This window comes from Apodemus sylvaticus, chromosome 14 (assembly GCF_947179515.1).
Source record: "Apodemus sylvaticus chromosome 14, mApoSyl1.1, whole genome shotgun sequence".
Classification (NCBI taxonomy): Eukaryota; Metazoa; Chordata; class Mammalia; order Rodentia; family Muridae; genus Apodemus; species Apodemus sylvaticus.
Window position 1 is genome coordinate 52276476 of NC_067485.1, and position 15740 is coordinate 52292215.

At 38.0% G+C, this 15740-nt stretch overlaps 1 protein-coding gene across 1 annotated transcript in view; it reads left to right on the forward strand.

Moving 5' to 3' along the window:
* Hecw1 (HECT, C2 and WW domain containing E3 ubiquitin protein ligase 1) overlaps positions 1 to 15740 on the forward strand; it is a 173439-nt gene that overhangs the window by 11409 nt on the left and 146290 nt on the right. Inside the window, exon 3 of the mRNA XM_052156837.1 lies at positions 14517 to 14611. Coding sequence (XP_052012797.1) covers positions 14517 to 14611 — 95 coding nt within the window. The remainder of the gene's footprint in view (positions 1 to 14516; positions 14612 to 15740) is intronic.

A 15740-nucleotide genomic window follows, 5' to 3' on the forward strand; every position in this document is an offset into this window, starting at 1 on the left:
ACTCTCAGGAATCAAAAGGAGGAGCCTTAGATGAAGTGCCCTATACTGAGGAAAGCTAACTTGTAGAGCCCACCTCCAGCAGAAAGACAGGGCGTCAAGTGAGAGATGGGTTGCCATCCCACAGTCAAAACTCTGACCCATAAGTGTTACTGTCTGAAAGCTGCGGGGGTGGAAATGGAGAGGAACCTGAAGAAAAGAAGGTCCAGCAACAGGCCCCAAGTGGGATCCTGCTTAAGGAGAGGTCCCAAGGCCTGACACTATTACAGAGGCTATGGAGCGCTCACAAAAAGGGACCTATTATGACTGTCCTCCGAAAGATCCAAAAAGCAGCTGAAAAAGTCAGATGCAGATATTTGTGCCCAATCAATGGACAGAAGTTATTGACCACTGTGGTTCAGTTAGGGAAAATCTGGAAGAAGCAGAGAATGAGGGCAACCCTGTAGGAAGACCAGCAGTCTCAATTAACCTGGACCCCCAAGATCTGTCAGATACTGGACCACAACCAGGTAACATACACCAGTTTATATGAGGTACCCAACACATATACAGTCCATGACTGCTGGGTCTGGGTTTGGTCAGAGAAGATGCACCCTCAAAAGACTAGAGGCCCCAAGGAGTTTAGAGGTCTGATTAGGTGGGATGTGGCAACATCCTCGTGGAGATGGTCATGGGGAGGACGTATGGGTTGTGGACCCATCAGAGGGTGGACTGGGAGGGAAATAAAATCTGAAGTTTAAATAAATAAATAAATAAATAAATAAATAAATAAATAAATAAATAAATAAGAAAAGAAAAGAAAACACAAACAAATAAACAAAAACCCTGCATGGTACTGCTACAGAAGCAGATACATTAATCAATGCAATAGAATAGGAGACCCAGAAATAAACCCATATACCTATACAACTTGATTTTTCAACAAAGAAGCCAAAAACATACAAGGAAAAAAGAAAGCATCTTCAACAAGTGGTGCTGGTCTAATTGGGTATCTGCTTATAAAATGATGCAAATTGATCCATATTTATCACCCTGCACAAAACTCAAGTCCAAATGGATCAAAGACCTCAACATAAAACTTGATACACTAAATTTCATAGAAGAAAAAGTGGAAAAGTGTCTTAAACATGTTGGTACAGGAGACAACTTTCTGAACAGAACATCAATGGCTCAGGCTCTAATATCAACAATTGATAAATGAGACTTCGTGAAACTGAAAAGTTTCTATAAGGCAAAAGACAGTGTCAACAAGACAAAATGGCAGCCTACAGATTGGGAAAATATCTTCACTAACCCTTCATATGACAGAGAGCTAATATCTAAAATATATTATCCTAGTTTTCAGATGGCTGCCTTTTGTGTCCTCATGTTAAAAGAGAAAAGCCATGTAGGTTCAGTTTTTGGAGCATGAAGATAAGAGTATTTCATACATTATTGTCTGATAGATAGTGTACCATTTGCAGTTATAGTTCCCTCTCCAAGAAAACAATGTAACACTTCTCTTCTCAAGTGAGTTCTGTGATTTGGTTTAAATGAAACTTTAAGAGATGGAACCCAGAGTTAGACTTTGAGTAATCTACAGTATGGCCTAGAAGGAGATCATGGAACCTCAGTCTTTTCCTTTTCTTCTCTTTTGCGTCTTAGCCATGACATGAGAAGTTTTGGTCTATCACACAATTCTGCCACAATGTCCTGTCTTGTCACAAACCAAAAGCAGCCAATCATGGACTAGAATCTATAAAACTGACGAGTTAAAATAAACTTTTTCTCTTTGTAAATCATCATTAACTTTCATCTTAGGGTTTAGAGCATTGTTCACAGATGAAGCCAATAAATAAATCTCACAAAAGCCCAATTATTGGAGGCTTAGTCTGCATGCGTAAAATATTTGAAAATGGTAGAAACCCTAAGATGAAAGTTAAAATAAGAAAATCTAGCAGTTGCTCAGTTCCACAAGGCAAGCAATGTCCTTATGTAGGTCTCCAGCAGAGGCCCAAATTAAAATTAATCCCAGATGACCTTGAACTCAGATATCGTCCTGTCTTAATCTTATGGAATTCATAGCTGCTATGCTTCAAGATCCCCATGCCAAGATCCATGTCAGAAACTTGTATCACTCAGTCTCCAGATTAGGATCATAGATGAGCCTTCCAACTCTGAATTGTAGTTCATTACAGATGTGGTCAAGTTGACAACCAGGAATAGCCACTAAACTTGCCAACTGCAGCACTGGGTGAACTAACCATGGCACTGAACGGGAGCTTTCCCTGATGTGTGAGTGCAAGAGAGTTAGCAGGATGATAGCTAGCTCAGCTACCACCCAGGCCTAGATCCAGAGCTCAGAGTTGGCTCATCCCAGCATCTACCCATCTATGCTTCTGTGAACTCCTGGAGCAAATGAAAATGTGGGTCCTGTAGATCCAAAGCTACAGGAGCTACCTGACACAGGCAACAAGATATCAAGAGGAGGCCTGGTGAAAACTCAGTATTGATAGCATAGCAGAAGCCAGAGGCCTCAAATGAGACCAAGGACTCATTGCAACCAATATTTGCCAGTAAGGATGTGTAAACAGAAGGGTATACTGTGTGGACACACTGTGACACACTACAACTTCCACAACAAGATTCTTTTTTCTTTTGAGAGAGGAGGTTGCAAGAGTGGAGAAATGAAATGAAGTAATAGGGAGATGAGTGGGGTTCATGATGTGGAATTCACAAAGAATCGATAAATCATTAAATAAAAACATAATCCTATTATTTCACCAAGTAAAGGTGAGAACAGAGACTCAGGAATGTAGAAATGCCTTGATATTGTTGAGAAGAGACTAGTCAAGACCCACACCTTCAACTCAGAATGCTTTTTCCAAAGGACAACAAATTTCAGCAAATTTAAACTTACAAATACGATTTTATTTTAATAAGATATCCATTAGTGAAGCACACTATTTCTTTTAAAAGGAAGTCACTGGCTGCAAAGGCTGATTTTTTCCAGTGTAAGAAATATAAAAGGAGTCACTATTTGGTACACTGTTTGATACACTATTGCTGTATCCTAGATCTGAATCAACTATGACAATTGAAATTAGCTGCCTATGCAGCAAGTCAGATAACCTGAGATCCTCACATGTGCTTTGATTTCTATTCCCAAATTTCTTGGATGTCATAACTAGTGGGTGGGATTTCCTGAGTCTAGAAACATCAGGCCTAAATTTCTTTTCCCCTTGAAGGATTATTTTACAAGAAATCTATTCAGTTTGTTCTAACTTAACAAGAAATGGATAATAAATTTCAGCTGTGTCTAACAGAGTACAAAAGAGATTTGCATGGGGCCAAAGAAGAGGGACCCTGACATGAAAGAGAAAATGAAGATGAACAAGCATTTTCCAGTAGAGTACTATGTCTCTTTAGCTCCTTCCCTCCCCCCCAAAAAAACAGTCCCTGCCCTGCACCTGTCCATATATTCTCTAAGGCACTTACAGGAAGCACATTTACATGATTTGATGAAAACATGGATCTCTATGTTGTGCACCTTGTGGGCAACCATTGTCATAGGGTCCTCTGTGTGTGTGGACCATACGTTGGAATTGAGAACACATCAGCCCTTTGTGCAAATAGTGCCACAGGTGGTGATTATAACAATCTCAAAGGACATTCTGATGTGTATGGCCATCTGGAAGCCTCTGTGGTTATGATCTAACCAGGTAGCAGAAGGCATCACTGCAACTCTCTCATCCTTCTGAAGAGTCATGGATTTATACTCTACCCATGGTCACAATGCAACATTATCAGGTACATTTAAGCATCTGCCTTATTGTTGTTTAGTTTTCCTTATATACAGTTTAAGAGATATTAGTTACTTTTCTTCTTGTTGTGAGAAAACAACTGGCAAAAAGAGTAAGGATATTTCTGGCTGAATATTTAAAGGACTAAAGCCTGTTATGTACAGGAAGGTGTGGCAGAGGATCCACTGGGAGTACTAGTTGGTAGCTGTGGGAGTAAAACTGTAAGGGAGATAGCAGGTCACATTGGGCAGAAAACAGGAAAAAAATAGAATGTATGCTGATGCTCTTGCTTTCAAATTTTCTCCTATATATTCAGTCCAAAACTCCAGCTCTTAGGAAAGTGGTCCCATGTCCACAATTCCCTCCCTACTCCCCACTGCCAGCCATAGCTAAACCTCTCTGGAAATATACTCAAAGACACACTTGGAAATGTCTTCATCCAACTAATAGAGAATGCAAATAAACTACCTCACATCTGTTTTCTAAGTGAAATATTGGTTTACTTTTCTTTTTTTCCTTATCTTTTGCTAGATATTTTCTTTATAGATATTTCTCTTTTTTTACATGATAAAAACAATTTTTATTACGTATGTGCTTTATTTACATTTCAAATGGTATCCCCTTTCCTGGTTACCCCTCTGAAAACCCCCTATCCCATTCCCATTCCCCCATCAACCCCCTCCCCCCCAATAGCCTGACTCATTCTCCTATTCTGGGGAATCAAGCCTTCACAGGACCAATGACCTCTCCTTTCACTGATGTCTGAAATGTCCATCTTCTGTTACATAGGTATCTGAAACCATGGGTGCCTACATGTATACTCTTTGTTTCGTGTTTCAGTCCCTGGGAGCACTGGGGGTACTGGTTGGTACATATTATAGTTCCTCCTGCAGCTCTGCAAAACTTCATATCTTTGGGTCCTTTCTCTAGCTGCTCCATTGCGGTCCCTATGCTCAGTATGTTGGTTGTCTATGAGACATGGGTATTTGGATACACCTTCCTATAAGAACTAAAGTTTCCACACTTTGGTCTTCCTTCTTCTTGGCTTCATGTAGTCTGTGAGTTGTGTCTTGGGTATTCTGAGCTTTTGGGTTAATTTCCACTTATCAGTGAGTGCATACTATGTGTGTTCTTTTGTGATTGTGTTGCCTCACTCAAGATGATATTTCTAGTTCCATCCATTTGCCTAAGAATTTCATGAATTCATTGTTTTTAATAGCTGAGTAGTACTCCATTGTGTAAATGTATCATATTTTCTGTATCCATTCCTCTGTTGAGGGACATCTGGGTTCTTTCCAGCTTCTGGCTATTATAGACAAGGCTACTATGAACAGAGTGGAGCATGTGTCCTTATTACACATTGGAGAATCTTCTGGGTATATGCCCAGGAGTGGTATAGCTGGGTCCTCAGGTAGTGCTATGTCCAGTTTTCTGAGGAACTGCCAAACTGATTTTCAGAGTGGTTTTACCAGCTTGCAAACCCAACAGCAATGGATGAATGTTCCTCTTTCTCCACATCCTCTCCATCATTTGCTTTCCTTTGAGTTTTTTATCGTGGCCATTCTGACTGGTGGTAGGTGGAATTTCAGGGTTGTTTTAATTTGCATTTCCCTGGTGATTAAAGATGTTGAACATTTCTTTAGATGTTTCTCAGCCATCCAGTATTCCTCAGTTGAGAATTCTTTGTTTAGCTCTGTACCCCATTTTTAATAGGGTTATTTGGTTCTCTGGAGTCTAACTTCTTGAGCTATCTGTATATATTGCGTATTAGCCATTTATCAGATGTAGGATTGCTAAAAATTTTTCCCAATCTGCTGGTTGTTGTTTTGTCCTTTAACAGTGCCCTTTGCCTTACAGAAGCTTTGCAATTTTATGAGGTTCCATTTGTCAATTCTTGATCTTAGAGCATAAGCTATTAGTGTTCTGTTCAGGAAATATTCCCCTGTGCCATGTGCTCCAGGTTCTTCCCAAATTTTTCTTCTATTAGATTCAGTGTATCTGGTTTTATGTGGAGGTCCTTGATCCACTTGGACTTGAGCTTTGTACAGGGAGATAAGAATGGATCAATTTGCATTCTTCTACATGTTGACTGCCAGTTGATCCAGCACCATTTGTTGAAAATGCTGTCTTTTTTCCACTGAATGTTTTTAGCTCTTTGTCAAGATCAAGTGACCATAGGTGTAAGGGTTCATTTCTGGGTCTTCAATTCTATTCCATTGATATACCTGTCAGTCACTGTACCAATACCATACAGTTTTTATCACTATTATTTTGTAGTATTGCTTGAGGTCAGGGATGGTGACTCTTCCAGAAGTCCTTTTATTGTTAAGAATAGTTTTCACTGTCCTGTGTTTTTTGTTATTCCAGAGAAATTTGGAATTGCTCTTTCTAACTCTATGAAGAATTGAGTTGGAATTTTGATGGGTATTGCATTGAATCTGTAGATTGCAAATTTTTTGGCCATTTTTACTATATTAGCTCTGCCAAACCATGAGCATGGGAGATCTTTCCATCTTCTGAAATCTTCATCAGTTTCTTTCTTCAGAGCCTTGAAGTTTGTGTCATACAGATCTTTCACTTGCTTGGTTAGAGTCACACCAAGGTATTTTGTGTTATTTGTGGCTATTGTGAAGGGTGTCATTTCCCTTATTTCTTTCTCAACCTCTTTATCCTTTGAGTATTAGGAAGGCTACTAATTTGTTTGACTTAATTTTATATCCAGCCACTTTCCTAAAGTGGCTTATCAGGTTTAAGAGAGTTTTCTGGTGGAATATTTTTGAGGTTACTGAAGTATACTTTCATACCATCTGCAAATAGTGATACTTTGACTTCTTCCTTTCCAATTTGAATTACTTTGACTTCCTCTTGTTGTCTAATCGGTCTGGCTAGGACTTCGAGAACTATATTGAACAAGTAGGGAGAGAGTGGACAGCCTTGTCTAGTCCCTGATTTATGTGAGATTGCTTCAAGTTTCTCTCCATTTGGTTTGATGTTGGCTACTGCTTTGCTATGTGGTTTGCTTTTTCTATGTTTAAGTATGGGCCTTGAATTTCTGATCTTTCCAAAACTTTTATAATGAAGAGGTGCTGTATTTTGTCAAATGCTTTCTTAGCATCTAATGAAATAATCATGTGGTTTTTTCTTTGAGTTTGTTTATATAGTGGATTATATTGATGGTTTTCCATATATTGAACCATCCCGGCATCCCTGGAATGAAGCCTTCTTGATCATGTTCAATGATCATTTTGATGTGTTCTTAGATTTGATTGGCACAAATTTTATTGAGTATTTTCCCATCAATATTCATAAGGAATATTGGTCTAAAGTTTTCTATCTTTGTTGGGTCTTTGTGTAATTTAGTTATCAGAGTAATTGTGGCTTCATAAAACAGATTGGGTAGTGTTCCATCTGTTTCTATTTTGTGGAATAGTTTGAAGAGTATTACTGTTATGTCTTCTTTGAAGGTCTGATAGAACTCTGCATTGAAAACATCTGGTCCTGGGCTTTTTTTTTTTTTTTTTTTTGGTTGGGAGATTATTAATGACTGCTATTTCTTTAGGGGTTATGGGATTGTTTAGATTATTTATCTGATCCTGATTTAAATTTGGTACCTGGTATCTGTCTAGAAAATTGTCCATTTCCTCTAGATTTTCCACTTTCGTTGATTATAGGCTTTTGTAGCAGGATCTGATGATTTTTTGAATCTCCTCAGTATCTGTTGTTATGCCTCCCTTTTCATTTCTGATTTTGCTGATTTGAGTACTGTCTCTGTGCCCTCTGGTTAGTTTGTCAAAGGGTTTATCTTTATTGTTTTTTTTTTTTCCAAAGAAACAGCTCCTGGTTTGGTTGATTTTTTTGTATAGTTCTTTTTGTTTCTACTTGGTTTATTTCAGCCCTGAGTTTGATTATTTCCTGCTGTCTACTCCTCTTTGGTGTATTTGCTTCTTTTTGTTCTAAAGCCTTTGGCTGTGCTGTTAAGCTGTTAGTGTATGCTCTTTCCAGTTTCTTTTTTGGAGGCATTCAGAACTATGAGTTTTCCTCTTAGCACTGCTTTCATTGTGTCCCATAAGTTTGTGTATGTTGTACCTTCATTTTCATTAAATTCTAAAAAGTTTTTAATATCTTTCTTCATTTCTTCCTTGACCAAGTTATCATTGAGTAGAATGCTGTTCAGTTCCCATGTGTATGTGGGTTTTCTATCGTTTTTGTTATTGAAGACCAGCATTAGTCCGTGGTGCTCTGAAAGGGTGCATGGAATTATTTCAGTCTTCTTATATCTGCTGAGGTCTGTTTTGTGACTGAGTATATGGTCATTTTTGGAGCAGATACCATGAGGTACTGAGAAGAAGGTATATTCTTTTGTTTTAGGATAAAATGTTCTATAGTCATCTGTCAGATCCATTTGGTTCATAACTTCTCTTTGTTTCACTGTTTCCCTGTTTAGTTTGTGTTTCCCTGATCTGTCCATTGATGAGAATGGGGTGTTGAAGGCTCCCACTACTATTGTATGGGGGTGCAATGTGTGCTTTGAGCTTTAGTAAAGTTTCTTTTATGAATGTGGATGCCCTTGTGTTTGGGGCATAAATGTTCAGAATTGAGAGTTCATCTTGGTAGATTTTTCCTTTGATATATATGAAGTGTGCTTCCTTATATTTTTTGATAACTTTAGATTGAAACTCCATTTTATTTGATATTAGAATGGCTACACCAGTTTGTTTATTTGGACCGTTTGCTTGGAAATTTGTTTTCCAGACTTTTACTCTTAGGTAGTGTCTGTCTTTGACACTACCTGATGTGTGCTTCCTGTATGCAGCAAAATATTGGGTTGTGCTTATGTATCCAGTCTGTTAGGCTATGTCTTTTTATTGGAGAATTGAATCCATTGATATTAAGACATATTAGAAGTGATTCTTGCTTCCTGTTACTTTTGTTATTAGAGGTGGAATTATGTTTGTGTGTATCTCTTTTTGTTTTGTTAAAAGATTTCTTTTACCCTCCTTTTGTTGTTGTTTTCCATTCATTATCCTTTGGAAGACTGGATTTGTGGAAAGATATTGTGTAAATTTGTTTTTGTCGTGGAATACCTTGGTTTCTCCATCTATGGTAATTGAGAGTTTTGCTGGATATAGCAGTCTAGGTTGGCATTTGTGTTCCCTTAGGGTCTGTACAACATCTGCCCATGATCTTGGCTTTCAGAGTCTCTGGTGAGAGGTCTGATGTAATTCTGATAGGTCTTCCTTTGTATGTTACTTGATCTTTTTCCTTTACTGATTTTAATATTCTTTTAATTATTATGTGATGGGAGGAATTTCTTTTCTGGTCCAAACTATTTGGAGTTCGGTAGGCTTCTTGTATGTTCATGGGCATCTCTTACTTCAGGTTAGGGACGTTTTCTTCTATAATTTTGTGGAAGACATTTACTGGCCCTTTAAGTTGGAAATCTTCACTGTCTTCTATACCTATAATTCTTAGGTTTGGTTTTCTCCTTTTGTCCTGGATGTCCTGGATGTTTTGAATGAGGAGCTTTTTGCATTTTGCATTTTCTTTGATTGTTGTGTCAATGCTTATTATGGTATCTTCTGCATCTGAGATTCTCCCTTCTATCTCTTGTATTCTATTGTTGATGTTTGGATCCGTGACTCCTGACTTCTTTCTTAGGTTTTCTATGTCCAAAGTTGTTTCCCTTTGTGATTTCTTTATTGTTTCTACCTCCATTTTTAGATCCTGGATAGTTTTGTTCAATTCCTTCACCTGTTCTGTTGTGTTTTCCTGTAGTTCTTTAAGGGCTTCTCCCTGTTTACTTGTGTTCTCCTGTATTTCTTTAAGGGAGTTATTTGTGTCCATCTTGAAGCCCTCTATCAGCATCATGAACTGTGATTTTAAATCCAAATCTTGCTTTTCTTGTGTGTTAGGTTATCCAGGACTTGCTGTTGTGGGAGAATTGGGTTCGGATGGTTCCTTGTTGCCTTTATTTCTGTTGGTAACATTCCTATCTTTGCCTTTTGCCATCTGGTTATTTCTGGTGCAAGTTGGTCCTGCTGTCTCTGGTTGGTACTTGCCACTCCTGTGGGCCTGCAAGCCTGTCTCAGCACCCTGGGTGCCTTGCTTTCCCCTGGCACAGAGTGCTGTGGCACTTCCCAGCTCCTGGATGCAGGTGGAGCTCAGACTGACTCTGTTCCAGCTGCACTGTCACTCCTCTGTTCCCTGGCTCCTTGTTGTACCTGCCTGCTAGGTCACTGGAGAGAAGGTGGCAGTGGACTGACCTCTAAAGCAGGGAGTCAACTAACTCCCTGCAGACTGGTACTCCACTAGCAAGATCGGTGCTCCCCTGGCAGAATCAGTGCACAGATGACTGTGGAGCAGCCCATCCCCTGGGTGCAGGCAGAGCCCGTATGGACCCAGCTGTTCTGCCGCTCCTGGTCCCCGCCCCTTGGCTGTACCTGCCCACTCAGTTACCAGAGAGAAGATGGCAGCAGCCTGACCTCCAATGCTGGAAGTCTAATTCTTTTAATAAAATGATTTTTTAAAACCATAAAACTAATAATTTCTTTATTATATTGTTATTTTTTAGATGTTTATTAGTAGCTTTCCTTTACATCCTATACCTAAACTACAATACAAATTTAGGTTAAATAAGAGGAATATCTATTGATAATCAAGCTTCTAAATTATGAAACATATTATTAAAATACATGTTTAAGGGGAGATATAGACTTTGTCATCAATTTTTTTCAAAGACATGATATCATGCTTTGAAAGTTTCCCTGAGTTCTTGGTTCAAATATCCACTAATCTGCCTACAGGATTTAACATAAGCTTGTAAGTAGTTTCCTCAAGGATTTGCTCAAAGGCATTGAAATCATTTTCTTCCTCAAATGAGAAACCACACATTCCTGTTACTATCTTCTATATCACACTGGCATACACAGACAGTGTACCCAGTGTGGAACGGCAATGACTGTGAATAGAAAGCTGTCCAAATCTGCTGCCTTACCCAGAGCTCTCTATGATTGCTAGTGTATCAGAAACCTGGCACTTAGACCTGGCTGTGTAGACCTACTGTAATGCAGTTTCCAAATGCCTTGCATAATATTATGAAACTATGCTATTATATGGTCCACTGAAACCTTGAACATGCAATTAATGGTATTAGATACAAGCAGGCAAAGCATGACTCAGGAAGAAAAAGCTCATGAGCAACTAGAAGTTACTCAGGTCATGAGAAGTCATTTTCCCTCTTTTTTACTGGATGTTTTCTTTATTTACATTTCAAATGCTATCCCCTTTCCCAGTCCCCCCCCCAAAAAAAACGCCAATCCCATCCTCCCTCCCCTTGATTCTATGAAGGTGTTCCTCCAGCCACCCCACTCCGACCTCCCAACCCTCAGCTCCCCTACTCTAAAGCATCTATCAAGCCTTCATAGGACCTCTCCATCTATTGATGCATGACAAGGCAATCCTAAACTACATATACAGCTGGAGCCATGTGTACTCCTTGGTTTATGGCTTAGTTCCTGGGAGGTCTGGGAGGTCTGGTAGGTTGATATTGTTGTTCTTCCTATGAGTTTGTAAACCCCTTCAGCTCCTTCAGGCTTTTTCTAACTCCTCCATTGGGGACCTCATACTTAGTCCAATGGTTGGCTGTGAGAATCAACCTCTGTATTTGCAAGGCTCTGACAGGGTCTCTCAGAAGACAGTTATATTAGGCTCCGTTCAGCAAGCATCTCTTGGCATCCACAATAGTGCTGGGGTTTGATAACTGTATATGGGATGAATTCCCAGGTGGGACAGTCTCTGGATGACCATTCCTTGAGTCTCTGCTCTACATATTATCTCCATATTTACTCTTGTGAGTATTTTGTTTCCTTTCTCAGTAGAACCAAGCACCCTCATTTTGTTCCTCCTTCTTCTTGAGCTTCGTGTAGTTTGTGCATTTTATCTTGTGTATTCAGAGCTACTGGCCTAATATCAATTTATCTGTGAGTGCTTATCATATGTGTTCTTTAGTGATTGTGTTACCTCACTCAGGGTGATATTTTCTAGTTCCATCCATTTGCCTACTAATTTCATGAATTCATTGTTTCTAATAACTGAATATTCCATTGTGTAAATGTACCACATTTTCTGTATCCATTCCTCTGTTGAAGAACATCTGGGTTCTTTCCAGCTTCTGGCTATTATAAATAAGGCTGCTATGAACATAGTGGAGCATGTGTCCTTATTACATGTTGGAGAATCTTCTGGGTATATACCTGGGTCCTCAGGTAGTACAATGTCCAATTTTCTGAGGAACTCCAAAACTGATTTCCCAAGTGGTTGTAACAGCCTGAAATCCCACCAGCAATGGAGGAGTGTTCCTCTTTCTCCATATCCTCACCATCATCTGCTGTCACCTGAGTTTTTGATCTTAGCCATTCTGACTGGTTTGAGGTGGAATCTCAGGGTTGTTTTGATTTGCATTTCTTTGATGAACATCCCTAAGGATGTTGAACATTTCTTTAGGTGCTTTTCAACCATTCTATATTCCTCAGTTGAGAATCCTTTGTTTACCTCTGTACCCCATTTTAATAGGGTTATTTGGCTCTTTGGAGTCTAACTTCTTGAATTCTTTGTATATATTGAATACTAGCCCTCTATCAGATGTAGGATTGGTAAAGAGTTTTTCCCAATCTGTTGGTTGCCATCTTGTCCTATTGACAGTGCCCTTTGCCTTACAGAAGCTTTGCAATTCTATGAGGTCCCATTTATCAATTCTTGATCTTAGAGCATAGGCCATTGGTGTCCTGTTCAGAAAAATTTCCCGTGTGCCCATATGTTCTATGCTTTTCCCCACTTTCTTCTCTATAAGTTTCAGTGAATCTGGTTTTATGTAGAGGTCTTTGATCCACTTGGACTTGAGCTGAGAAGTCTTACCAATGGCAACTTAATGTGATTTTAGAAACTCAAAGAGCTGATTAAAATTTGCCATAAAATGTTTAATCTCACTAGTAATCCAGTAGATGAAATGATAATGTATTTCTATTTTAAGTTTATTTTCAGTAATATCTAGCTAACAGCATTGATTGGGGTTCTATGAGGTGGTGAGAATCTGACATTGTGTGTTTCTTAAAGTATAAAGTGTTATTTGGAAAGTGATGTGGCCACAGAAAAGGAGAATTCTAGAATTGCTCATGTTGTCTAGCCAACAGGAGAATATGGCAATGACCATTCTACACCAAGAAATCCTTCTCTGTCAGTTAGGTTTAAATTTGATTATAACCCAGGAAAACTTCAAAATGGCAGTAGAAAGCAACTTAGATATTATCTGCAAAGAAAGCTGTAAAATGCTTGGCCAGGTAGACATTATGGTCTCACATAAACTTGAAATTCTACTATTAAATATGTAAAACAGAGTGTGTGTTACACTGGTAGCTAGACTTTTTTTTTTTACAGTATACATTTGTACTTGAACAGCTGTTTGCTAAGGTTTTCCCTTTTTAAAAAATAATGCCAATGATAGGAGAATGTTTATAAAACATAAATGCATGCAGGTTTACAAAATGGAGATTCCTAAAAGAAAATTGATATGTTTGTTTTAATTAATTAATTATATTTAATTATGTTTTATCATTCATAATAAATAATATTTATCATATACTTATAAATATGTGTATATAATATTGTTATATGTGAATATAATAGTATATTTTATAAAATTATTTATATGAATAAAATAACTTAAAGACACAACCTGCCAAAATATTTTAACTAAGAATAAAAAGCATTACATTAAACAGTGAGCTGCAAACACAAGTCACCATCATTTAACAAGGGCTTTGAAGAATTTTTGCTACTGCAAAGTAGTCAGAAAGCAAGGGGAGGTCACATGATGATTTCGTCATCATATTACTACCATCACTGACATTTCCTGAACACTTAATTGAAATTTAACTGGTTTTGTTTGCACAGCCAGCATCATATAGATTAATGTTATTGTAAGTTCCATTTACATATGAAGAATCTGGGGTACAAGTTAAGTGACTTGTTCATTGTCTCACAAACTATAAATCAAACACTGCCAGCAGGATTCCCCCAAAACATGTCTTTTTCTGTTTACCGTCTATAGATAATAGACCTATATCTATAATTATACAAAAATGTTATCACTGACAAATATAGGAATTTAAGAATATGCCTTCCTTTCATGTATTTTCCAATGTCTTTTTTAATTATCCTGATATTAATTGCAGTAAAATGTATGGTAGGAAACTACAAAGAAATAAACTACCTAAAATCCTTTTTTTTTTTTTTTACATTTCTTTTTTTATTTTTTTTATTCGATATATTTTTTATTTACATTTCAAATGATTTCCCCTTTCCTGGCTCCCCACTCCCCGAAAATTCCATAAGCCCTCTTCCCTCCTCCTATTCCCCCACCCACCCCTTCCCACTTCCTGTTCTGGTATTGCCCTATACTGCTGAAACTACCTAAAATCTTAGAACTACAGATTTAAAAGTGATAACAGCCAGTGAAGTAGATGGGATGCCAAGTAATGGATTTACTTAACTTGAGTAGAGAAATACTAAAGCCCACACAATTTTTCATAACATAATTTTTGCAAGACAGACTGGTCCAGGGGGGCATGCTGGCTCTTGAGAGGAGTCAGTCTTCAGTTGCTGAAGAGGTCCCCTTAAAGAATGGCTGTTTCATCATAGATTACATTAATGACTCAGCTCTATTTTATTTTTGTTTTTCAGCTGAAACTAAGATCTGCTTCAAATACTACCACGGAGTAAGTGGGGCCCTGCGTGCTACAACCCCTAGTGTCACTGTCAAGAACTCAGCAGCCCCTGTAAGTCTCTGCTCTTCCTCCTGCTCAGACCAAACTCACATAGTTATTTGCTTTCTAGCAACAGTTATTGCTGTTTTTATGTGTGTATGCACACAATGATACACATGCACATATCTACAATAATTTATACCTACACATATATGAGGATACATTGATAGATGAATTAACAGTACACACACATACACACACACACACACACACACACACACACACACACACACTTCTGACTAGTAATAAAGAAAGACACCAAAATCTGTTCTTTTCAGAGTGCAAGCAACTTGAATGTTACAGACAGGCTAAGTGTCTGTATTTCCCTCAGCAAAATGTTTCCATGGGGATATACTTAGTAGCATTGTATGATGCATAAAGAAACATGTCTGTAATAACTGATTTGGGATTTATGTTTTTGAGGTTTTAATTTCTTTTTTAATCTTAAAATTAAACTAATTAGAATATACTGCCTCAGATCCATCTTAGTTATGTAAAATGATAGACGTAGAAAAGATAAAATCTCACTTTCTGTTCTTTGGGTAAATGCAGATTCTATCTCACAAGTGAACCCAAGCAATATACCTCAAGCCAGATTATTACCAAATCACAGATCCAGAATTCAGCTTTGTTTTGCTTATTGTGTATTTAGGTTTTGACATTGTTATTGTTGGTTATACTCTTTTGAGACATGGTCTCAGCATATAGGCCAGGCTGTCCTGGAACCAATTCTTCAAGTTGGATTTACATAGCTCATCCTTGCTATTCCTCCCAAGTACTGAGATCATAGAAGTGTGCCAGTCCAGCTACACAGCCAGGATTTAAATCATACCTTTTGTTCTCTATTATGTGGTTCTATTCACTACTACAAAAGTAGATATCTTTTCTTGAATTTTTCCCTAGTCTTTATCTTTGTATTGTTTCTCATTTTTCTTATTACTTCTTCCAGAGATTCATAAAACTTGTTTTGATTATATTTACCAATTTTTACAACTTTTACCGTGTCCATCCTCCTTTCCTACCCACCCAACTTTATAACTTTACATCTTTTTTATTCTTTTAAGATCATTTATGATTTGTTGGTTTTGTTATTGTTGTTATGTTGGGGAGTGTACTGGCTAGTTTTGTGTGTCAACTTGAC